General features: G+C 46.8%; 1 protein-coding gene across 1 annotated transcript in view; it reads left to right on the forward strand.

Annotated features, from left to right (window-relative positions):
- The window catches only part of USP32 (ubiquitin specific peptidase 32), a 249,919-nt gene that overhangs the window by 47,503 nt on the left and 177,441 nt on the right, over positions 1–24,975 (forward strand). Inside the window, exon 2 of the mRNA XM_056865259.1 lies at positions 22,530–22,657. Coding sequence (XP_056721237.1) covers positions 22,530–22,657 — 128 coding nt within the window. The remainder of the gene's footprint in view (positions 1–22,529; positions 22,658–24,975) is intronic.

The following is a 24,975-nucleotide window of genomic DNA, read 5'->3' on the forward strand; positions in this document are numbered from 1 at the left end:
GAAAGTGGAAGCTATGGACACCCTGCTGTCTCCATGGCCGAGGGAAACCTTATTCGCCTTCCCTCCCATTCCCATTCTACCGAGGGTTCTCAGAAAGATCAGGAAGGAAGAGGCAACTGTCATCCTCATTGCTCCCCTCTGGCCAAGGAAACCATGGTTTCCCAGCCTGAAAGAGCTTTCAATACAACAGCCTTTGAAACTTCCGGCCATTCCAGATCTCCTTCACCAGAGTCCCCTATTCCACCCCAATCCTCAATGGCTTCGCTTGACCGCCTCGAAATTGAGCGGAATCGGCTCCTAAACTACGGTTACAGCACCGAGATAGTAAACACCATGATTGAGTCCAGAAAACCGTCCACTAGGAGTTTTTATAACACCTCCTGGAAGGCATTCATCTTGCGGTGTAGGAGAAGGCATACTGATCCCCTGGCCCCGGGTATCCCCAAAACCCTTCAGTTCCTACAGAACGGGGTGGAACAGGGCCTCAAGGCAACTACCCTACGCTGACAAGTTGCAGCCTTGTCCACCGTTATCACATCTATTGATGGCCTCCCGCCATCTAGACACCCACACATTCAAACCTTCTTAAAAGGGGTGGTCCAGGTAAAACCTCCAACTGTTCACCGTTTTCCTACCTGGTGCCTCAATGTAGTTTTTAAGACTCTCACGCAACCTCCATTTGAGCCTATTCGGGAGATTCCACTGAAGATGCTGAGGATGAAGGCCATATTTCTAACAGCTGTCACCTCCGCTCGATGAGTCTTGGAACTAGGGGCTTTGTCAGCGCACAAAGGCTTCTGCATTTTCCATAGGGACAAGGTGGTGCTCAGACCAGACCCCACATTTATCCCAAAGATGAACACTCTCTTCCACTGTAAACAGGAGTTACACCTTCCATCTTTCTGCCCTAACCCTAGTCACACTAAGGAACAGGAATGGCACCATTTGGACATTCGTAGAACTCTCAAGGTGTTCCTTAAGTGCTTGGCCTCCATCAGGTGCTCCAATTCCTTGTTCATTTCCTTGACCAACCCATCCAAAGGACAGAAGATGTCCAGGGCGGCGCTAAGCTACACAATACGGCAGTGCATTGCTGAATCCTACAGGCCCAGCAAGATTCCGGTTCCGGCTGGAATCACTGCACACTGAGTATGCAGCGCAGCCACTTCAGCGGCATTCGAAAAACAAGCCTCACTGGAAGAGATCTGCTGTGCGGCCACTTGGTCTACAGTTTCCACATTTGTAAAACACTACAAAATTGATTCCATGGTCTCTGCTGATGCAGCCTTCGGAAGAAGGGTGTTGTAGCATGTCTTGGACAAATCATAGGGCCCACCCAGGCGATCTAGCTCTTGGAGATCCCACAAGTCTGCAAGATGCCCTTCCCCCAGAACGAGAACGGAGCCTTGTTTATTTACCGTGAGGGCTCCTTCTGTTCTGTGGTCGAAGGGCATCTTGCCCACCCAATTAATTAATTATTTAATCCGCTTGCAACTATTCCATCTGATTTGGGCGGTCTGGGCAAGTGGAATCCTTCAATCCTTGAGCTAGATATTAAGGAACTCCGTACGTCCACCATCTTCTCTAACAGCCTGTCTAATAGAGCTTTTCTCCTTACTGTTGCTTGTGGTTAATAGTTTTCCACCTCATAGATCCTGTTATCATGTTATTGTGTTTTTATCTTGTAGTTGTGTGTTGTTTCTGCGCTTACCTGTCTCCTTTAGCTCGGCGAGTCCGTAAACTGGAACTGGCGGGTTTTCTGCCCAGGAAGACAGGAAGTTAGTTTAGATCCTGCCTCCCTGGGCACATGATGGTAAAACCCACAAGTCTGCAAGATGCCCTTCGACCCCAGAACAGAAGCAGCCCTCACGGTAAGTAAACAAGGCTCCGTTCTGAGCAGGTGCCAGCAATTTGAAAGTAAAGGGATGTTACCAGACTATGAAGCTCTGGGTATGCGTACTTGCTAATGCTGAGGAAAGCCCTGTCCCTTCTGTTAGGGGTCCGAGGATCTTGAGAGAGCAGGGAGGCGGTTATTCTGCGAATTACCCCATGCAAGTGTAGTAAAGCGCAGCAAGCTAAGAGTCCCGGCTTCAATGTAAAATGAGAGTAAGTTTCTAATCCTTGGGCTTTGTGATAGCCCAGTAAAATTTCAGAAGCCAAAGAAATGGCTGAATAAAATGTCCATCTATCAGGTAGCAGGGTTTTGTTGCTCTAAGTAGCATGTGGCCTCTCTTCTAGTAGCTATTGTCTTTGGTCTTCATAGGTGTTTAAAAAAGTCAGGGAAATTCATGGGAGATGGGTCTGTTGATCTGGGTCATGGTTGCCAAACAGAATCTCCATGTTGAGAAGCAATATGTCTGCGGTTGCCAGTGTTAGAAGGGACCAAGAATGGCAGAGGGCCTCTTCTTTTATGACTCACTGGTAAGTTTCCCAGAAGTACCCAGCTGTCAGAAATAGTATGCTGGATTTGGTGGGATCTTGATTGGATCCAGTAGGCCTGCACTTATGTGCTGAAATCACAATGAGTTTAGGGACAAAGCCAAGGTTTGTCATTTGAACAAAATGATGAACCATGATTTTCAGTAAAAGTATTTCATTTTTTACGGTTAATAGAAGGGGGGAGGGACTGAGCAATCCCCCTAACGTAGAGTTGAAGGCCATGATCTGCAGAAACGAGGATCCTGGATCTTTTCCCACACTCCCATAAGAAGGACTCTGCTGGATCAGACTAGTGCACCATCTAGCCCAGCAACCTGTTTTGCACAAGGACCAATGAAGGAGTGATATATCCCCCTTCCCCACTGCAGCTTCCCAAACCCCATGGCTATTAGCCTGTGCAGGCCCTACGACCAAAGAAATAAATTTTCCAGGGGCTGGGAAGAGCTACTTGGAAGAGGGGAATGCAGGCAAGATTAACTGTCATCTGCTAATGGATCACAGTGTCCGCTTGGTTACTTTTGATCTGTCTTGTGGGCTCAGTGGAAAAGTAATGCCAAACCATGGTTTGTACTAACCATGGTCTGAAATCCAAACCCTGGTTGGTTTGAGCAGCCGCATGTACAGCAAGCAAATCACAATTTAAAGCTGCAGGTTGGTTCATGTTTTCCATCTACTTGGGACTTGGTTCATAAATTCACTCCCATTTCAATGGAATTGCAGACTGGGACAATGGCTATAACGTCTGCTTGTGAATTTAGACATTAGGATAGGTCATGAGTTGAGGGGACATCCTTCAAGCTATACCTTCTGGTTCTGGCCAGTTGTCTTCAAGTCAGACGTTACAGCAAACCACATTTCGTCATCCTTAGGTGTATCAAGTCGTGCCTGAACGGAGCTGTACAACCCATTCCTAAGGGGGGGGGGCGGCCCCCATAGACTTCCCCATAGACACCCAAAAAAGTGTTGTAGCTACGCTGCTGCGGGAAGGTGTGTTCCTGGGGTGAAGGGGATTGGAAAGTTGCGTAAAGGCAGCTCCACCCCCAGGAACACCCCGGGAACGCCTCCCAGGGAGCCAGTACGGGGACTTGCGGCACTGGAACACTGCCAGGAAGCAGCGCCTGTGCATGGCATCCTGGCGTCAGCGTGGATGCCACCCGTGATGGTGTAAGTGCCCTTTATCATGGATTAAATGGGCACTTACACCGGCACGGGGTTACACAGGCTTCTAAGGAGCCTCCCTCCTCTTCAGGATTGCAGCCTTTGCTGGTTACAGTGGAGCAGCTTTGTAAAGGAGGGGAAATATTTGAAAGGTTCACAAATCAGTCTTCCCAAGTTCTGTGTAGCACTCTTGCATAATTGCTGAGCTGGATGCCAAAGTTGTTGCTTGGTTAGGCCAGTGTTTTTCACAGGCTAAACAATTAAAAGTTTATTATGTTGATAATAACCCTAACATATCCCCCAGCTTTCATTCGGCATCTATCATGCATTAAAATAAAATGTGGATTATGTAAATTCCATGCATGTGAAATGTGCAAAATCCACTAAAATCAACTTAATACAGTTCTGATGTAGCTTTTGGTATTTGAATCCTATTGTATATTTTTTGTAATGAATAATTCCTGGAAAGTTTCCACACAGTAGAAGTGTATTTCCTTAGATGTTTACCATAAGAGTATCTTATGTGTGTATCTTTCATTTGCCTTGTTTTTGGGGAGGGCATTATTCTCGCACACCTTCTGTTCCCTTCCATGGATGATCCCCCTCCCCTTTAAATTGGTCTGGGTCATCAACTCGCAGTAGCATCCTGAATATAGTAGCCATTTCCATGTGTAACTAGGACACGGGTTCCTGGGGGAGATGCTGAGCCGTTGATTACAGAGAAGAGAATTCAGTCATTAGAGATTTAATTTATGCCCCACAAGATTGATACTGTACCTGCAAAATACCTGCAAAATTTCGTTCATTAACAGGATTCAGTGGCTGAATTGCCAAGAAATTTGGGGTAAAGGAAATCTTAATCCCCCTAGTTTAAAAGAAAAACCTTAAGTCCAAAATTGATGGAGTACAGAGGAAGAAAGGAGCGAGGAAAATTCCCTAAGTTGTTTTACTTACAAAGTTTTTGACTCTACCTCAAGGTGGTTTACAAAAAGAGCTTTAAAAACAATGCCACAAATATGCAGGTGTGCGTATTTCTGGGCATCCTGTTCTTACAGTCATCCTGTGGGTGCTATGACACCTTCGGGCTGTGGTGGCTGGGGGTTAGGTCCCCCCTCTCCATTGGCGGGAGGTTTTGCTGGCTGGGGCGATTGCACAAGCACGTGGCTGTGCATGACGCGATCACGTCACTTCCGGGTTTACACCCGGAAGCACCACATGCGATCCCCACTCTTGAGCAGCTGGGTGGATTGGCGGGCAATTGCCCACTGAAATCACCCACCTGGAAACCCTACTGGGGGTAGGTCACATGGGCTTGCGAAGTGCACACAGATCTCGGGGTGCCCCCAGTCCCCCAGGCCACGTATTGGTGTTGCATTGGTTTAATTCCATACTGATAGGCGGCAGGACTTGTACAGGCTATATTTGGCTTTTTAGTTTGGCTCAGGACTTTGTGGGAAAGGATCTGGTGACTGCTTAGATTTCAGTTTGCTGTTTATTGAAGTTTGTGCACGTACAGATCTAATTATTATTTGGCAGGAATCCAGTTCAGAGGGGTGTTTTATTTTTTTATATGAATGTCATTACTTTGTGTAGAAAATCACACTTAACAATCCTTTGCAAGGTCCTGGTTTGTGAGAAATTAGATGTACTTACATGATTGGGTTGCTGTCTTGGGCCTTTTATGCACGGCTGTTTCCCTCGTGGTCATTCCCCCCCCCCCGATTACTTTGGGGCTTTGTTTTTATTATGCGTGCATTTTCCAACTGTTAGAGGCTGTCCCACCCTCCTTGTGTGTTTTCCGGATGCTGTTTGCCCCTGTTGTTCTCTGTCAACCTCACCTACTTCACAGGGCTGTTATGGTAAAATGGAGGACAGGACCATGAACCCTCTCCTGAGCTCTTTAGAGCATGAGTGTCAAACATAAGGCCTGGGGTCCGGATTCAGCCCCTTGAGGGCTCTTATCTGGCCCGCGAGCCAGCTGAGGCAGTCCCCCCTGCTCCCAATCGGGGCTGGCATGCCTGCTGTGGGCTCACCAGCCGAGGCATCCACCTCCCCCCCCCCAGTCCCGATCTGGGTTGGCATGTCTGCTGTGGGCTTGCCAGCCAAGGCAGCCCCCTCCCCCAGTCCCAAGGTGTCAGTTATCAAAGACCAATCAATAAAAGAAAATACTGTAAGAGTGTTATTGTTTTAAGCATGTTTGTATTTTAAGTAAAAAAACAAACCATTAATTGGCTTTGCCTGTGTCTTCTGTACAGTTTGTATCTCTGGTACCCGGCATTAAATTTTATGGTACCCGTGGCCCGGCCCGACCAAGTGACATTTATGTCATATCCAGCCCTTGTAACAAAGGAGTTCAGCACCCTTGCTTTAGAGGATAAAAATGGAATATGAATGAATAGTGTAGCTATAAAAATATGTATTTTTGGAGCTTCCTTGCCAGCAGGGAGGAGGATTTCTTTGTCCCATCCCTTTATGGCTCAGTTGTCCCTAGTTTTTGTGTTTCGTTTTACCGTGGCCTAAAATCCCTGCCCTTTGTTGTGAGATGGTTTGGTTAGCATCTGAGCACCTTGGCGGGAGAAGAGGGCCGAGCATTGGAAGCGAGCCGCGCTCCTGTGAAGTGGCGGCTGGGGATATGAGCGCGCAGCTGTGGCATGTGAAAAATGTGACCTTCACCTCGGCGCGCATAGGAGGAGGGTGATAATTTTCAGGGTCTTGTAATAGAAGCGTTTTATTGTTTGCCTTGCTACAGTTAATATGTGTACAATTTTCTTTTATAGCTAATGAATCTTCCCGTGCCTGCTGCTGCGTGTTTAACTTTGGCAAACAGGGCTGCAGTAATATAGCCTGGCTTTATTTGCCAGGCTTCGGGGGCCTGAAATTTGCTTGGCATTATCTCTCCGGCTGTTGGAAGTTTGCTTCCAAATGAACTTGATCAAGGATGGGTTTTGGGTTCCCCCTCAGCTCTCGCTGTTAATTTTGTTATGATTGAGTTGATTGCTGTGTTGCAATTAAAAAAAAAAAACTGATGGGTGCCTCGGATAGAGTTTTACTTTGCCTCATAAATACTTTACAAATAGGGAAGTGAGCTAGAGGGGAAGTTGCGCCTGGCTTTGCCCCACTTTCTATTCCTCACCCGTAACTCCTCACCAGGGAGCCGGTTCAGAAGCGTTGCCCTTACTGGTCTCTCTGGAGCAGGAAGCAAAGAACCGAGCTTAGCTGGCTTCTGAATGGTCCGCTGCCAACGAAACAAATCCAGTGGCACCTTGAAAACTAACATTTCTATCAAAATATTGACATAAGAACATAAGAAAGGCCCTGCTGGATCAGTCCAAGGTCCATCAAGTCCAGCAGTCTGTTCACACAGTAGCCAACCAGGTGCCTCTTAGAAGCCCTGTACAAACAAGACAACTGCAGCAGCATTATCCTGCCTCAGTTCCAAAGCACCTAATATAATAGGCATGCTCCTCTGATCCTGGAGAGAATAGCCATGCATCATGACTAGTATTCATTTTGACTAGTTGCCATGGATAGCCCTATCCTTCATAAGAACATAAGAAAAGCCCTGCTAGATCAGACCAAGGCCCATCAAGTCCAGCAATCTGTTCCCACAGTGGCCAACCGGGTGCCTCTAGGAAGCCCCCAAACAAGAGAACTGCAGCAGCATTATCCTGCCTGTGTTCCAAAGCACCTAATATAATGGGCATGCTCCTCTGATCCTGGAGAGAATAGGTATGCATCATGACTAGTATCCATTTTGACTAGTAGCCATGGATACCCCTCTCCTCCATGAACATGTCCACTCCCCTCTTAAAGCCTTCCAAGTTGGCAGCCATCACCACATCCTGGGGCAGGGAGTTCCACAATTTGAAATATTGAAATATATGTTGTTGGTCTTTAAGGTGCCACTGAGTTTTGTCTTTTTTTTTTTGCGAGGACAGACTAACGTGGTAGACCAAGCCCAGCCAAATTTTTGTGGCACCCCAAGTATAGGCTGGGGGGTGGGGGTGCCACTTGTGGCATCTCTGTAGAGGAAGGAAAACCTTGTTTTGCTTTGCTTTTCTAATGTTCAAGGCCCTGTGGAACCGAAGATGTTAATCATAGATGACATTTGAATTTAGCTGCCATGTGTTTGCATTGGGTGGTCTTACCTTTCAAAAAAGTAGGCAAGCTTTTGAAGTCTAAGGGAAGAGTTTTGGAGGGCAGCCGTGTTGGTCTGCAGTTGAACAGTTAGATTTGAGTCCAGTAGCACTTTAGAGAACAAAGATCCAAGATACTGGAATAGGGAAGCAGTTCAAAAGTTCAATTAAAATGAAATGTTACTTCATTGTAATGTTCATACCATAAATAAAAGTTAACTTCTTTTTTTGTTTAACCCTGTGGGCTTTGTGTTTCAGGGAAAGGAATACACAGAGAGATTAATATGTGTGTGTGTATGTATCTCCCACCCCTCTATATATGTAAAATATTTATCTAGTGAGGCAGCGTGGTTAAGGTGTTGGACTAGAACCGAGGAAATCCAGGTTCAAACCCCACTCACACAATAGAAGCTTGCTCAGCAACCTTGGGCCAGTCACACAGTCTCATCCCCGGCCCTGGCTAGTATTTGGATAAGAAACCTCCAAGGAATACGAGGGGCTTGATGCAGAGGCAGGCAGTGGCAAACCACCTCTGAACCTCTCTTGCCTTGAAACCCTTACGAGGTCACCATAAGTCAGCTGTTACTTGACAGCTAAATGAATAAGTAAATAAATAAAATAGGATATGAATAAATAGTGGCAGCATGTGAATGGTGCAGCATTTGACCCCCAACTCTTTTTGAATTAGGGCCTGTGATTCAAGGGGACTGGGCTGCTGATATCTCTGCAAGTGAGAGGGAGGACCTGAGAGGTGAAATGGCCATGGCTCTCTAGGGATTTTAAAGGAGAGGAGAAGGGTGGTGAGTGTGAGGGACGTGTACCGTGAACCTGAGAGACAGAGGGGGGTAGAGGGTGGTGTGTACTCTGTGTGAGTGGAGAAGGGACGTCACAGCTTGTAAGGGGCCATTTATTACAAATGGGATTTCTTGACATTTTTACCAAGCAGGTGTTTGTATGCTTTTAACAATCCATATGATTATCCTCTTTGTGTGTCAACTTCGAGTTGATCTTGCAAATTGAATAGGCTGAAGATCTGTTAGAACTGTTGTATTTCACAGTGGACGTTTCAGGTGAGGTTATGGAATTTCATTTAAACCCGATTAAGCTTGGAACGGGTAGTGCTTAAGGGTTCCCTAAAGAGTACAAGGGGAATAGTAAAGCCCTGATGCTCACTTAAATTGCTTTGTAAATCAATGCAAGCTTGTCAGAAAAATAGGATACGGTAATAGAAGATGAGTCACATCTTGGGCCTTGGCAAAGTTTGTTTTAGTTATTTAATTAATTAAAACATTTGTAGGCCACTCTTCCGCCTGGTGTAGGGTCCCCAAGGCAGCAAACTATCAAAAAATGGCTGCCACATGAGGCTGAGCTGGCCACAAAATGATTGCCACCTCTAATTTCAGTAGCACAGTGAAGAACCTTGTGCTGTGATGGCAGCTGCTGCCAGAGCAATATTTTAAAAATCTGCACATCCAGTCAGAAGCCCTGCTGAGCAGAAGCCCTGCCTGCCCCACTCACTTTCTAAAAACACGTGGCAGGCACCAGAAAAAGTTTCCTTGGGCGCCATGGCACCTACAAGCACCATGTTGGAGACTCCTGGTTTAATATTTGTATTCTTGTTGCTAGCCACCTTAAGGAACTCGTAATAGGACATAAAGTGTCTGTTCCCCAAAACTGACAGGGTAAGGCACTTGCAGAGTAAGAAATGGGACCAAAAGAGCCCGGCTTGCTGCTACTTAATTTGCAGGCAAATTTGGGAAAAGAGAGATCCTCCTCATCTGGGGTGGCCTCTTGTTTCCCAATGGGAGGAGTGACCTATCAGTAGAAAGCACTGTGCCACTCTCCCTGAGCCACACTGGTAATGCTGGGCGCAGCATCAGTTCCTCCTTGTGAGATCCCCTCCTGGGAAATGAGGGGCCTTCGTTAGGTAACAAGTAACAACCATGTGGTCACACTCTGGTGGGGCCAAGGGACGTTACACTGAGCACCTGATGTGGCCCTTGGGTCTCCAGTTGGCCTTCTCTGATTGATGTAATAATGGGATAATTCAGAGGCTTTGCTCATCCCTCAGACCTGTGGGCGTCTGGTTCCAGTTACCCAGGATTCGGCTGCCTTAGGTGTTTCCTGTTGCTTTTGCCTGTTTGGCCTCGCTTCAGGATTTTCAGCATAGGGAGGAGAGTCTGGACCCGAGAGTAGGCTGAACCCACTTCCCCTGGACTAGTCTAGGCCTTATAGTTACACGTTGAATTTCAATCCTGCCTTGAAAAAAATGTACCCTAAAATCTAGGCTGATTAGAAACATATATAACAACACTGCAAGTTTTAATTAGTAGACAAATCTGTTAAAGCTGTAGTTCAGAGGTGTTCAAACTTTCCAACTTCAGAGAAACTCTTTCCACACTGGGGGGGCCCATCGTGCATGGTGGTGTCATAGTGGGTTCGTAAGTGGGGGTAAGCCTGCTGTCTGTTCCTGCCCTCTCTTTCCCTGCTGGCATAGATTTGTGGGCTGTGATTTCCTCTGCCACACTAGCAGCAGGAATCCTTGGTACCTTCTATATGACAAAACATTCCTAAATGTATGTGCAGTCTGAGGTCGTTTATGCATAGGTACTTTCACTCACGTTCACGTCTGTCTCATTTGTTCCTTGGAGTTATGCATGAGTTTTCCGTCCATTACAAACACTTGTAAAACGCTTAGACTTCCCATTCCTCTGTTAACCCGATTCTTCCCTCTCCCGAGCTCAGCCTGGGTGAAATCCCCGTGCATAAGGCAAAGCGCGGGACATGCAAGTGTGAGACTCCAGCAAAACAATACAGAAGGTAACAGCCGGTAACTTTTCACAGGAAAAACCATACATGAAAATAATATGTGAAATAGCTAGGTGATTGCCAGGGCTCCCAGGCATTGTTCTGCGGGACCAGGAAGCTCAGTAACGATTAGCCGGGCAGCTCTCCATTGAGGTGTAGATGCGGGGGGAGGGGGGGGGGATGGGCAGAGGCCGAAAGCCAGGAAGCCTTAGCTGACAGCAAGCTTGGTTTCTCTCAGACAGTTACAGAGCAGCATGTAAAGAGGCGGGGATTCAAATGCTTCCTGCTTCCTGGGAGCTCTTTCTGAGCAGAAGAAAGGCTTTTTAAAACAGAGGCTTGGATTTCTCCCCCCCCTTTCAGATTGCTTTGTTTTTTGGTCTTAAAATGTTTTTTTTTTAATGCAGCAATTGGATTTTTTTGGGGGGGAATTTTCTCTTACATTAAGGTCTACAAAGTAAGCCAATTAAAAAGCAGCATTTCAAGGGGTGGACTTCATTTGAGCTTGGAGACTGCTGGTGCAGAGATTCCCAACAGGAAAGTGTGGGTCCAGTGAGCAATGAACCTCAGGTAAAACTCCCATGCATAAACGACCTGAGAGTCCCTTTCTGTAACTTCCTGTGTTCTAAGGCCAGCTGATAGTTATGTGGAGGTAAGGGAAAGCCCTCTGCATTTTCCAAAGGAACTGATGCTTGGGGGATGGGAGGAGATTGCGCACTGAAGTACGGAAATGGGACCAGGAACACCTGGTACTCATCAATTCCCATAACCGAGCACATGCATGCTTTAGATCCAGTTAGAAAGATGTGGGGAGGGGGAGCTAGGAGAGGCCTCTGCCCGATACCACAAAGAGCCTTTTGCCAGTAGCGAGATGGGACAGTGATCTGACATGACATCTAGAATCGTCGCCTGCTCATCTACTGGCCAAAGCCTTGCCAGCCAGCTTTGTTGTTCTTCCACGTTTGCAGCGTTAGGACCGTGAGGGGAATGGCAACCATAAAACGGGCTTTAAATCAGAATATGAAAATGTTTGTGCGGAAATACGCTTTGCAGACTCAGACTTAAATCAATATCATTTTTGAGTATGTAAACACAAAGCAGCGTATCTATTAAAATACTGTCTGTGAAGAAAATTATGCCAGAAGGGGTTGGATGCAAATCAAGTGGTTTTATTTCTCTCCAACCTCTATGAATATAAATCAGCGTATGGCTTCTGAAGTGGTGAGCCTATAAATATTGCCCCGTGTTTTCCTCTCCAAAAGCAAGAGGCGTCTTCTGCTGTCCAGGGCCTTGGAAGCTTTTCTGAGCCCTTGCCTGATCCTTTCCCCTGAAGATGCTGGGGGAATGTATCTGGGATCCTTCTACATGTGAAGCACAGGTTCTGCTACTGAGCTGTGGCTTAGGCAGCTGAGTGGACTGCCTGTTGTGAATAGGAATGCAGTTCATTCATTCTGTATTCCTGTTCACCCATAGGTGGCTGGCTCAGCTTCTCCAACTCCGAAGTAGAGCATAGGCTCTGCATGCCAGAAGATTGCCGCCGAATAATATGGATTCCTTTGCTCTTCAGCTCCAGTCTTCTGCTTGCAAAGGCAATTCTCCCCCCTGAGCTGAGGCCCCTTCCCTAAGAAATGAGAAAGCGGATGGGCGGCGGGGGGGGGGAGTAGTTGCAATCCCCCTTCTAATTGTGTTGATTTACACAAAATATTTTTGCAACAAGCAATTTTGTCCATGAACTGTTTTTAGCTAAAGTGAGATGAATGCCCACATTCAGCACCTGCCTTTGTGCAGAATGTAAAGCTGTTGGGTCTTGGTGTTGTTTGCTTTGTCTAACGTTAGCACATGAAAGATTTGCTGAAAGGGAACATTTAGGAGATGTGTTGCAGCCTGGCAAGAAGGTTGTTTGAGCCACTAGACGTACCTTTAGGACCACAATCCAGTGTGTTTGTGCATGTGTGCCATGCGCATGGCCCCAAGGACTTCAGTCTAAATGGCACATCCCTGCTGTTCCTTGCATTTGTGCCCTACCTTTCTTCCAAGGAATTCAGAATATCTGTGCGGGTGGTTTCTTGTTAACCTTGCAACAGTCCTGTACATCTTGCACCGCTCCCACTCAGTCACTCAAAATATTTCTCTCTTCCTTCAGAAAGCTCACAGCCGCTTCAGTAAGCATCCATGTGGTCTCCCACCCAGGGGCTGATCCAGATCCTTACCTGTTTAGCTTTTGCAGTGCTGCAGGATGAGGTGCCCCTAGACCAGTCATGTCCAAAGTCCGGCCCGGGGGCCAATTGTGGCCCCTGGGCCAGTTTAATACGGCCACCCAGCTGAGAAAAGGGGGTGCATGGGGGCTGCGCCTGTGCTTTGCATCCCCGAACGAGGGGGCGACGCTTGGGCGGAGGGTCACCTCGATTGGCTGTCTCAGCCCCACCCCCCGGAATGAAGGCCAGCGAGTCTGAAACCCTAGAGAGGCCACTTCCTTCTTACCCAGAGCCCGCGCCTTTGTTGTTCTGATGCATGGAAAAGCAGCAGCAGCTGCTCCCGAGTGGGTCAAGGGGGATCCTGAGGATGGGTTGGGGGGGACTCGAGGGTGGGAAAGGTGGCGGGGGGGGGAAGGGAAATGCAAGGGAGGTCAGAGGCTGGCCCCAATCCGGGAGAGGAAAGACCCCCTCCCCACACACAAACACCGAAAAGCCTGGGAGTGGGGGGGGGCTGCTCCATCTGGCTCTCCTTTCTCCTCCTTCCTCTCTGCAGAAGGCTGGGGTGGTGGGGAGATGCAGCCCTTCCCTGCATTGCGGAGGCCTCGCGAGGGATCCAGATTTGCAGGGTGGGTCTGAGGGAGGAGGGGAGAGACTGGATGGGTCTTGAGTGGGGGGATTGTGAGTCAAGGAAAGGCAGGGGGAGAGGGGGCTGGATTTGGGGGCGGGAAGTGTTTCCAAGGCAAGTGGCTGCTTCGAAAGAAGGGATGGGGTGGGGGAAATAAATGACTCCTGGCATGTATCATGTTTGGAAACGAGGCGCGTTCAGATGGGGCCGAGTCTGCAGAGGACACCCGTGTTCATTCCAGAGGTCAAAGCCCGAGCAGAGAGCAAAGAGGTCAGAAGGAAAGAAGAAGAGAAGGGTTGGTTTTTATATGCCCACTTTCTCTACCACTTAAGGGTGGCTTACTATCGCCCTACCCTTCCCCTCCCCACAACAGATACCCTGTGAGGTAGGTAAGGCTAAGAGAGCTGTGATTAGCCCAAGGTCACCCAGCTGGCTTCGAGTGTAGGAGCGGGAGAAACAAATCCAGCTCACCAGATTAGCCTCCACCGCTCATGTGGAGGAGTGGGGGAATCAGACCCGGTTCTCCAGATCAGACTCCACCGCTCCAAACCACCGCTCTTAACCACTATACCACGTTGGCTCTCATGGGGAGAAAAACTGCACATTCCTCCCTACACGGGAGATGTCACAGTGTTTGAATCTTGGACTCCATGAGAATGAAAACCAGTTTATTTCCTGGCTCAGATGAGGGGAGGACAGAATACCCCCGGCATGGTTGAAGGGAAAGAGACGACAGCCCCAGAGAGGCACATGAGCGGGGATGCGGGAGGAAGAGTTCCTGCTCCCTCCCTACAGAAGGAAGGTTGGAGATTTAGAAGCTGGGGGACGTCCGGTGAGCTTAAAGGGGTTTTGCGGAAAGGAAGGAATGTAGCCATGGTTTTTGTGGTGCAGTCTGTGGTTATGGGCATAATAAGTATGCCGTTTGCAATAAACTTTGCATAAAATAGTTAATTTGCAATTAATTAATTTAATTAAGAATTCCAGGCAAAATGGTCGGCCCTCACGCATGTTCACTTCATCAAATCTGGCTCTCTTTGAAAAAAGTTTGGACACCCCTGCCCTAGACCTTTGAATGAGGATCAGTGATTTTTATTCTAGACCACCTAAAAGTCTTCACCAAATAAGCAGAATTCAGTAGAAGTGAATGCAAAAAAACCTGGTGGAATACCCATCCTCTGGCCAATTTACTTTCCCCCAGGAATTGGGAGGAGGGCCCTGACCTGGGTAGTCCAGGCTAGCGCAATCTCTTCAGATCTTGGAAGCTAAGCAGAGTCGGCCCTGGTTAGTAACTGGCGGGAGACCTCCAAGGAATACTAGAGTTCTATGCAGAGGCAGGCAATGGCAGACCACCTCTGAATGTTTCTTGCCTTGAAAACCCTCTGAGGGGTCACCATAAGTTGGCAGGGACTTGACGACGGCTTACACACACACATTGGGTGGAGGGATGGTTTCTAATGCACAGCTGATAAGATCTGTGGATTCCATGGGTCGTTGTTGCAGAGTCAGTGTCAGCCTCATGTTCCAGACTGTTGCTCAACAAAAAAAAAGGGGGAAGAAACCCAACCTTAAAAAATCAAAAGCTGGGTACCCAAGGCTGGGTAGAGAAGGTAAAACCATATAATAGAAAAATATTTTTATTTTAAGGTGCTTAAATCAGGTTAAAAACATTAAAAATGATAAAACAAGGCACATTGGCAACTCATAAGGCGTTTCGGCCTACAGGCCTTCATCAGTGGTCAAATAAGAACACATATAATGCACACACAAGTAATATATAAATGTATGGTCATGTATTGATAGATGACTATAAAGCCCAGGCATGTTTATAGGATGTATAATAAATGTCAAATTAGAAATCCCTCTAGGTAGAATACCTGTAGGTTGTTCTTCACTGGGCTGTATTGGTCTCTCATACAAAGTGCGCATGCAAGTATTTTTCTATTATATAGTTTTACCTTCTCCACCCAACCTTGGGTATCCAGGTACCAGACTGTCACTCAGCTACTTGGGGCGAGATACCTTTAAATTGCTTTGGTCACTTGTTAAGTGGTGAATGCAGGATGATTGTAAATAAAGCTATCTCGTCCAGCGCCTGGTGCTTGGACCTCGTTAGCTATCTGAGCTGTATGGGGCTCCAGTGACCATGGCGTGCTTTGCTTTCAGGGAGCCAGAGACTTCCCTCTTTAATGGCTTTCGTGGGCTAGGGTTAAAGGCCAGGGGGTTGCTTAGAGGAGAAGTGAACTGAACGCTGTAGACATTGCAATACAGGAGCATGCAGACTAAAACCTTTTAAACTGTTCAAACTGCAGGGAGATCTGCCCGTCTTTTCTTCAGCTAGTTGGAGAGGGTAAGCTGGAGACATATACAAATGCAAATAGGCAATCTCCTTGTGATTCATATGCAGATTAAACCAGCTTTAAGCACAAGGGAAAATGCCCTTTTAAATCCAAGCCGCTTGCATGGGATGAAGCAGTTTGCAGAGCAGGCATGCAAGTTTATAAAGTCTGTTTAAATCTATAAATCCAAAATATCCGTAGGCTCTTAATAGTCACTGTGTTTTCACTATCTCGTCCAGCGCCTGGAGCTACACTCCAGACCCTTTTTGAGTATTGACAACAGAACTCTTACTGTCCACAAGATTACATCTTTATTATTTCTTCACACAAATGCATAAGGATTAATCTCATCACTGAACAGGAGAGGTAGATGCAGAACATGTCTAGAGTCTGTGAAAACACAGATGAATTGGGAGCCTCCTTTCTCTTCTGCCTCGGTCACGGTAAACAAAGGATTTCATTTTTCCCTGGCCAGAGGGAATTGTGGGAAGAAGAAGCTCTGATGGCCAATTAGCGTTCAGTTCAGACACATCTGACCTAGTGTTGGTCTGGACTACATTTCCCACGATTCTAAGTCTTAAAGGGCTAAGTACCACAAACATTTTCTATGTAACACCTCGCTTTCTGCTGGGGCAGCACAAAAGCCTTAAGCTTTTTTGGGGGTGGGGGAGAGAGAAAGTTTGTGATGGCATGGACAACCCTGCAGCTGAGAAGCCATGGGATTAGGTTATTCCCACTTGCTTTGAGGTAGAAGCATGGTACATATACCTGCACTCCAAGCAGATGCGCCTTCCCTGCCCTCCTGGAGTTAGAACACTGGCCTTAGGCCGATTCTGTCTCTCCCCCCCCCCCATCTTCAGGATGAGTAAAAAGTCCTTGAGAATGTTGTTGTCCTTAGAAACATGAAATTGGACATTGCAGCAAATTGAGAGAGAGGAAATGAGCAATACCCCCACCCCCCATTTGCTTTTCACTGGTGTATTTGGCTTGTGGTTGGTGAGGCCGTGTGACAAGCGGCTGTCTAGATTGCTAATCAGCCTGGAGCAACGGCTAACAGTTTGCAGGCCCAGTCTTTCTTTTTTTAAAAAAAGACAAGCTGGCTTGTGTTCGTAGTTGGCGTCTTGTGATTCCATTGTTCTCGTGAACTAACCCTGCAGAACTAGACTGTGCCGGATTGAAATTGTCATCCACGAAGACCATGGCCTTGCAGATGGATGAAGTAAGCTTTGTGCATTGCTGAGTTAATCACAGATTTTGGCTAGCTCTAATTCAGACTAACCTCAGGGGGAAGGAAGCTTTATAACCTTGATAAGTTTGGCTTGGGAGGGGGCAGGAAACTGTTCTCTGCACCTGGGTGTCACCACATAGTTTTTTGAGTAAGGTTGAAGGGGTGGCCCAGAGACTTCGGTTCTCAGTAAGCAGTTTCCATATGTCTTCCCTGTATGGTGTTCCACTAGAGAAGGGAGAAGTGGCCTCTCCAGATTTGCAAGCCAAGGGGAGTACCCAGGTTTAGAGGAACGAGGAAAGAACACCAGCTAGAGAAGAAGGTTACGTGACCAGGAATTGCAGAGAAGATGAAGAATCGCGCTTTGATTTGCAATAGTCCCGTTTTTGGCTGCAGGCCTGTAGCTCTTTCTCAGTTACTCTTCGCTTTGGATTCATTCATCATTCATCTCTCGCACAAACACTTGCTGCATGACAATATCGTGCTGTATGCACTGAAAAGATGCTGATCTCTACCCCTCCCTCCCATGGAATTCAGTTCCCATCTCCGGAGGGCATTTATGTTAGCCCATTTTAATGTTCTCCCTTCTGCTATTCTGTATAGGAGATATAAGAAAATTCCATACTCTACCAGGGTGTGTCAATGTGCCTTGGGGGAGATTGAAAGTATTGACCATATGCTCTTGTATTGTCCATTTTATTGTGAAATTCTTGCGGTCCTTTTAGATCCCTTTCTCTCAAATCATGTAGATCAAGCTGATGATAGTAAGATCAAATTGTTGTTATCCTCCCGAGATTCTGAGACTATTGAATCTGTGGCTAAATTTTTTGATGAAATCGTTAAGAGGTGGAGGTTAAATGATGTTTAGAGGGTTGGTTTTATTTGATTGACTGCTTGATGGCATGCCAATAAAGGTATTGAAATTTGAAATTTGGAATTCAGTTCAGGGTTTTTTGGGGGAAGCCGTTTCACTACAAGCCGCCTCCTCCCCTCAGCCATTCTTTATAGATAAGTTAATAAAGCGTTCAGAATGAAAGATGCTGCCTTTTGAGACCCGGAGCTGGATTGGCTGCAGTTGCGGGAGCTGTATTAATAATTAAGGCTGGCGCATCTAAAGTAGGAGTAGACGGTGGATCGATGAATCAGAAAGTGGCTCACGGTGCAGAGAAAACGATTTTATTGTCAAGCACGCTTTATATCACAGGAGCAGGGTGTGCAGCGGCCCCTTGTTCAAGAAGCAACCCGTAGATGCAGGACAGCAGAGGTGTGTCCACATGCGGGGGAGAGCCTGAATCCTGTAAATAGATACTTAAAAAATTTTTTTTGTATAATACATTCCTCTTCCGCGACTCATTCGACTGTTGGAGGAGCTGTGCTGGCTCTGTCCCTTGTGTTTTTTTAAACAGAGAACGTATTCTGAGCTCAGCATAGGCTTGGAGAGTCAGGAACGTAGACTCTTGCCAGTGCCTGGCTCATGCATATACTAGGGTTGCCAACCTCCAGGTGGTGGCTGGAGATCTCCAACTATTACAGCTGATCTCCAGGCAGCAGAGATCAGTTCATCTGGAGAACATGGCCGCCTTGGCAATTGGACTCTGTGGCATTGAAGTTCCTCCTCTCTCCAAACCCTGCTCTCCTTAGGCTCCACCTTCAAAATCTCCAGGTATTTCTCAGCCTGGAGCTGGTAACCCTAGCATATACTGAAGGCGGCAGCCTACCGAAAGATAACTCTGCGGGATGGTACGAGAGGGGGAACAGTGCAGGGGCTGTAGCTATGTTATCAATTGCTTGAGTGTGGGGAGGGATGGTTTTGCTTGGCGGCACCCTGCACCCGAGAGAAGAGAATTGGGGGGGGGGTGCATGTTAGAAACCATGCTACGCCAGCATCATATCTTTAGGCTCTTGGCTTTGCAGAAGTCTGAGAAGAAAATGCTTTCAGGTCCATGAGTACTGGTGTGGAACATCTGGGTGACTGGAATAGCTTCAGCTTGCAATAGCTCCTGGTCGCAAAAGCAGTCCCCCCCTTTTAATTTTTATTAAAAAATTAAAGAATACGAAAGTAATATTACATTCAGCATTGCTGTAAGTATAATTGACACATATAAGTTCAGTTAGGAGGAAATTTAAAATAAATAAATCTGGATAGTAGTATACTGTTAATGCCCCAACAAGTCTCCCAGAGGCAGGATTGGGTATATCATTTCTTTGGTGGGAGGTGCCCATTCTCAGAAGTGTTCATGGACTCCTTGGTTGCCTTTGTAAAGTTGGAAAAGGGCACATTTGTCTTTAAGCTGTACAACAGATGTTACTTGTAGCTCTTCTTGGTGGATCTCTGATGGTAAATGGCAAATTCCATGTCACTGGTTGGTGACGGGCATCCTCCCAACTGGTGGATTGTTCTAACCCTCCTGTGGGAGCCCAGTTGCCTGTATCTGCGATAGAAAGATTCCACCTCAGAAAGATCTGCAGGTTTGGTTACTCCCATGGTGTCCCCCCTTTTTTGTGCAATTGGGGTGCCACAGGGGTCTGTCCTGGGACCTGTACTATTTAATATTTTTATAAATGACTTGGATGATGGAATAGAGGATATGCTGGAATAGAGGATTTGCAGATGACACCAAGTCGGGAGGGGTAGTTAATAACCCAGAGGACAGGGTCAGAGTTCAGAATGACCTTGATAGACTGGAGAGCTGGGCCATAAGCAATAAAATGAATTTCAATAGGGAGAAGTGTAAGGTACTTCACCTAGGCAGAAACAACATAAGGCACAGGTACAGGATGGGAGAGAGTTGGCTTAACACAGTACATGCGAAAGAGATCTGGGAGTCTTAGTGGACCAAAAACTGAACATGAGTCAACAGTGTGATACGGCGGCTAAGAAGGCCAATGTAATTCTGGGCTGCATCAATAGGAGTATTGTGTCTAAATCAAAGGAACTAATACTACCACTGTATTCTGCATTGGTCAGACCTCACTTGGAATACTGTGTCCAGTTTTGGGCTCCACAATTTAAGAAGGATGTTGACAAGTTGGAGCGTGTCCAGAGGAGGGCGACCAGAATGGTCAAAGGTCTGGAACCCATGCCCTATGAGGAGAGACTTAAGGAGCTGGGTTTGTTTAGTCTGGAGAAGAGAAGGTTAAGGGGTGACATGATAGCCATGTTTAAATATTTGAAGGGATGTCATGCTGATGAGGGAACTAGCTTGTTCTCTGTTGCTCCAGAGACTAGGACACGGAGTAATGGATTTAAACTAAGAGAAAAATGATTCCACCTAACATTAGGAAGAACTTTCTGACAGTGAGGGCTGTTCGATGATGGAATGCGTTGCCTCGGAGGGTGGTAGAGTCCCCGTCTTTGGAGGTCTTAAGCAGAGGCTGGATGGCCATCTGTCGGGAGTGCTTTGATTGTGGGATCCTGCATGGCAGGGGGTTGGGCTGGATGGCCCTTGTGGTCTCTTCCAACCTTGTGAACTTGTGAATTTTCAGGATTTTCTCTTTCTTGAAAGAGACTTTCAGACGCTAGTCGACCGGGCCTCCTGTGGCCTCTGCCTTGAATACAGCTTGCCTGTGTGCCCTCGTGCTTCCTTCTGAATTGAGCTCTTCTTCCCAAAGGCGCTCTGAAATCAATGGGATCAAAGGCCCCCTTACTTCCAAAACCTTGGTTGGCAGTTAGGATCGTGCATCCACTTTGTCCACCAAAGTCTCCCCAAGAAACTGGGCCAGGGTTTTGCAAGTCTGCCAGTTTGGAGTGGACACTGCAGGACCTACAGCTGCAGCCTGGCATCACCTGTGTTTGTGGAAACGATCTACTCTTGCTGCATCTGTTCCCTAAAATTCCGAATGTGCAAATGAGCAGCAGCCCCTTTGGTTTGCAATTCATCTCTAATGCTGACCTTCAGTGCCAAATTATCTGCTTGGCCCTGAGCGGCAGGGCTTTATGAGAATGCGTTGCATTCCCAGAGCTCAGGCTCTTACAACAAATTAAAAATTGAAGCTTCATAAATATTGTGGGTGTGGGGTGCCAGTGGGGGAAATACATTTGAAGGTATTTATCACTGACTCTTGAAACGCTTCGTCAGAGAGGAAAAGGTTCTCTTTGCCCGCCTATCTCTCAGGGGATACGGAAATGGCTGCGGAGACTGCGGAGTTCATGTGTTCTCTCGTGCTCTCAGGAGGCCGTCTGCGATTAGAATGGAAAGATTTCAATTCCTGGGGACAAATTCTAATCCGTACAGCCAGCTCCCTCCTTCTGTGCCAGCAAGAACACGCTGAAGATCAGGCCTCCTGATTGAATTGAGCTTGTAGGAGAGGTTGGGGGGAGGGGGGGAGGAATTCTACTGCTAGCATCTGAACGTCTGCTCCAATAAAACAAAAATATTGTGAACAGTACACAAAAGAGGCAACTAGAATGGGTGTGTGTGTGTGTGTTAATGCTTGTTTTGCTTTGGAGGGGGCTGGACTATTCCAGCAATCGAGTCACTGGATGCCATCAGTTATGAATTAGAAGTCATTTTCTTCGTAGCGCTCTGCAAAGCAAAGCGACCACCTAAACGTTTGGTAATGGCACAGTATGTTTTTCTCTAGTTCTGATCCCAGCTTTCCTGCTTTTAAAGAATGTGTGCTAAGATCTCTTCTCCATACTCCACAATACCGGTTCAGTTCAGACATCACACAAACAACGTGTGTGTGTGTGGGGGGCTTTTCAAACGGCTGCCCTGCCTCTAAACTTAAAGCAAATATTTTCAGAATCCACGCAAGAGCTCACAGGCAAAGAGGCACTCCCCTAAGGGTTGCGTGCTCTCTCTTTCTGTCCATGGTAATAATCTAACTTGACTGCACCCAAGGCTGGGGTTGCATGCAATGCCTTGTGGATCTTTGTCCCTAAATAACATTGCTAGTGGGCCACATCAGACCTCTAGCCTCCAGGTGTCCCTGAAAGCCTTTCCCTGTCCCTCCCCCCCACCAATTATTGCCCCAATATTGTTTCGTGCGGTCAGAGGTTGTCAGTGTCTCCATCCCGGATGCTGTGTTTCTTTAACATTACGGAAGCATGCATGGTGGCCATAACTGAGTCCCTAGCAGTCCTGGCTACCATGAGGCTTTGTGGTACTGGGCACAGTACCACAGTGATTGGGCTGACCTGCTTTACTGTTGAGTGATTTTGACTTATACCCAGCGAAGACTAGAAATCGAGATGTTTTCAGTTCTTTGGAAGGTTGACATTCCCGGGCTGAGAGTTCTGGATTGTCCCATGTTTGCTGGTGTTGGATGACTGCAGATCTGACTGTAGCACATTGAGAAAGAAAACCATGATTTGAAAAAAAGTGAAGCTTCTTTTAAAAGAAGCTGTGAATTTTTGCTTCACCCAATTCAAAATTCCACTGTGTGTGTGTGTGAGAGAGAGATATTTATAATCTGCTTAAAAATAGATAATGGGAAGCTTCTGAATAGACCCACAAGCTATGCCCTCTGGGCATGTGAAAGGGCGCACAGGATCCTCTATTCATGTTTAAGACTCCTTCCTAAGCCTTTTCTTTAAAAAGTGGCTAACGTTTTTGTGAGCAAGTTTCTTGATTTACAGTGATTTCTGTCCTTTCTTCTTCAATGCAGTGACGGACATAGAGCTGAAGCGGCTGAAAGATGCTTTCAAGAGGACCTGTGGACTCTCATGCTACATGAGCCAGCAGTGCTTCATTAGGGAAGTGCTCGGGGATGGAGTCCCTCCAAAGGTTGCAGAGGTAATTACTGTTTTTCTGAGTTGTTGGGTGGGGCAGGGTCGTGTGTGCTTTCTTCTGCGGTGGACATGGTTGTTTTATGTTGGCATCCTTTTCCAAGCTAGCTTGAGATCATTCAAAATATCTGTCATTGTGTTAACTGCTGATCAGTCGTGCCAGAGCCACTGTTGCTTTTTGGTACAGCAGTGTGTTCCTTTGGCAGGTGAAGAATCATACTGTCTCCAAGACTAGGCAGATAGGATCCTGGCATCTGTGGCTCTATCTGTGATATAAAAGTCAGTTACCAGTATACTGTCACACTGTAATGTGACCAAGAAACAGAACCCAGGTTGGGCTGATGCAAGTGAAGGGGTCGGGCTATGCAGATAGGAGTAGCTGATTTGTTTTTGATGGCTGAGATCATCAGAAGGAGAAAGCGGTCTTTCGCTACATGCGTCTTTAATGCCCCTCGATGTGTTGCTGGCGTTACTCTTCATTCCCAGTTTGGCCAAATGTCACTTGAAGCTAGGGCGTGGTTGGCCGCCTTTAAACTACACCTTAAACTGTGCTTTAGCACTGAGGGGTTCCTAGCTTCTCTGAAGCATGACCCTTTTAAATCCTCATGGCAAAAAATCTTAGATGAGAAACTGTCGTTGTTGGGCTTCTCGCAGGATATGTTATTAGATCTTGGGAAAACTGAAGCTTTTACCAAAATTAAAAAGCGCATTAAAGAGCTCGATTATAACAGCATTACTTTTCGTGCTCGTCGCGTCTGTTTATCCCAGTTCTTCGGAATACCCCCTCCACGTGGTCTGCCTGCCTATACATATTATCTGACAACTCCTCGTCTCTGTAGAGCTTTTTGCTTGGCTAGATTGAATGCTAACCCTTCTATGGTAATGCAGGGCAGAATTCTGAATATACCATACTCAGACAGGATCTGCCCTTGCTCTTCTGGCTGTATTGACTCATTAGCCCATGCCCTTTTGGAATTCGCTTTTATGAGGAACTTCGATCGCACTATATTTCCCCCCTTTTAATATACAAATCCAATGCCTCTGTGACTGACATAATGCCTTTTTTACTAAGCGATAGGGACCCCAAGGCTACATTGTCAGTGGCAAGATTTGTTTCAATCCTTATATCCCTCCAATACTAGATATATGCTGCTCAAGATCAATTGATCAAGGAGCTTCTAAGGGATAAAAGGAAAAGGACATGTGTCTCTTTCACTCATCCTGTGGAAGTGTGGTTGCTGTTTCATTTTAGGCAAGAGCCATGTTTCTCAACCAGGGTTTCCTGGAACCCTAGGGTTCCGCGAGAAATCACTAGGGGTACTGCAAGAAATAGTGATGAATAGGCTAATATGTAAATCTTATGTAAATCCTATGTAACTCTATGTAGGGGTTCCCTGAGTCATGAATATTATTTCAAGGGCTCCGCAAGGGTAAAAAGGTTGAGAAGCACTGGGCAAGAGGGTAAAGCTTTATGAGGTGAAGGCAAGACCCCTGTCTGCTTACAGAAGCAGGCCTATTATATTAGGTGCTGTGGGACACAGGCAGGATGCCGCTGCTGCTGCAGTTGTCTTGCTTGTGGGCTTCCTAGAGGCACCTGGTTGGCCAATGTGTGAACCAACTGCTGGACTGGATGGGCCTTGGTCTGATCCAGCAGGGCTTTTCTTATTCTCCTGGCTTTACTGTCCATGACAGGTAAGGTGGGGCAGATAGTATATCTTTGTGTTCCTAGTGTCACATAGTGGTTAGCATTGGCTTGCAATCAGGGCTTCCTGGGTTCAGAACCTGACTCAGCCATGAAGCTCACCAGGTGACGTTAGACCAGTCAGAGTATGATGACTGGGAGGAGGGGTACTCTGTCCTCCAGCTGGGGGAAAATGGAGTCTTGACACAGTGCCGCCATCGGTGCTGGCTTTTTCAGCATGTGGGTAGAATGCTGGAACAGCCTGTGCCAAAACCCTGGAAAGGAAACTGTTGGCTCTTTGAACTGGGAATCTGTAGGGGGGAAAGTTAACCCTTGCTTTGAGCATAATTTTGCTGAGCAGTTTCAAAGCATGTGCAGAGTGCAACCTCCCCCTTAGCAGCCAGCCTAGTTTCGTTTTTAAATTTTATTCAGGCTTTAAACAGAGAAGGAGGGGAATGAGGATTGGAATGGGTTCTTCTAATTGAGAGACAAAGTAATTCCTGAATGCACCTTACTGAAAGGTTAGCATGAAAGAGGTTAAATAGTAATCTAACGAGTCATGTCCTTACTCTAACCAGATTCTATTGAATTTTCCTCAGGACTGCCCTTCAATGAAAGGTAGTGCCCATGATTGACCAGAGCTG

The sequence above is a fragment of the Euleptes europaea genome, chromosome 19 (assembly GCF_029931775.1).
Source record: "Euleptes europaea isolate rEulEur1 chromosome 19, rEulEur1.hap1, whole genome shotgun sequence".
Lineage (NCBI taxonomy): Eukaryota > Metazoa > Chordata > Lepidosauria > Squamata > Sphaerodactylidae > Euleptes > Euleptes europaea.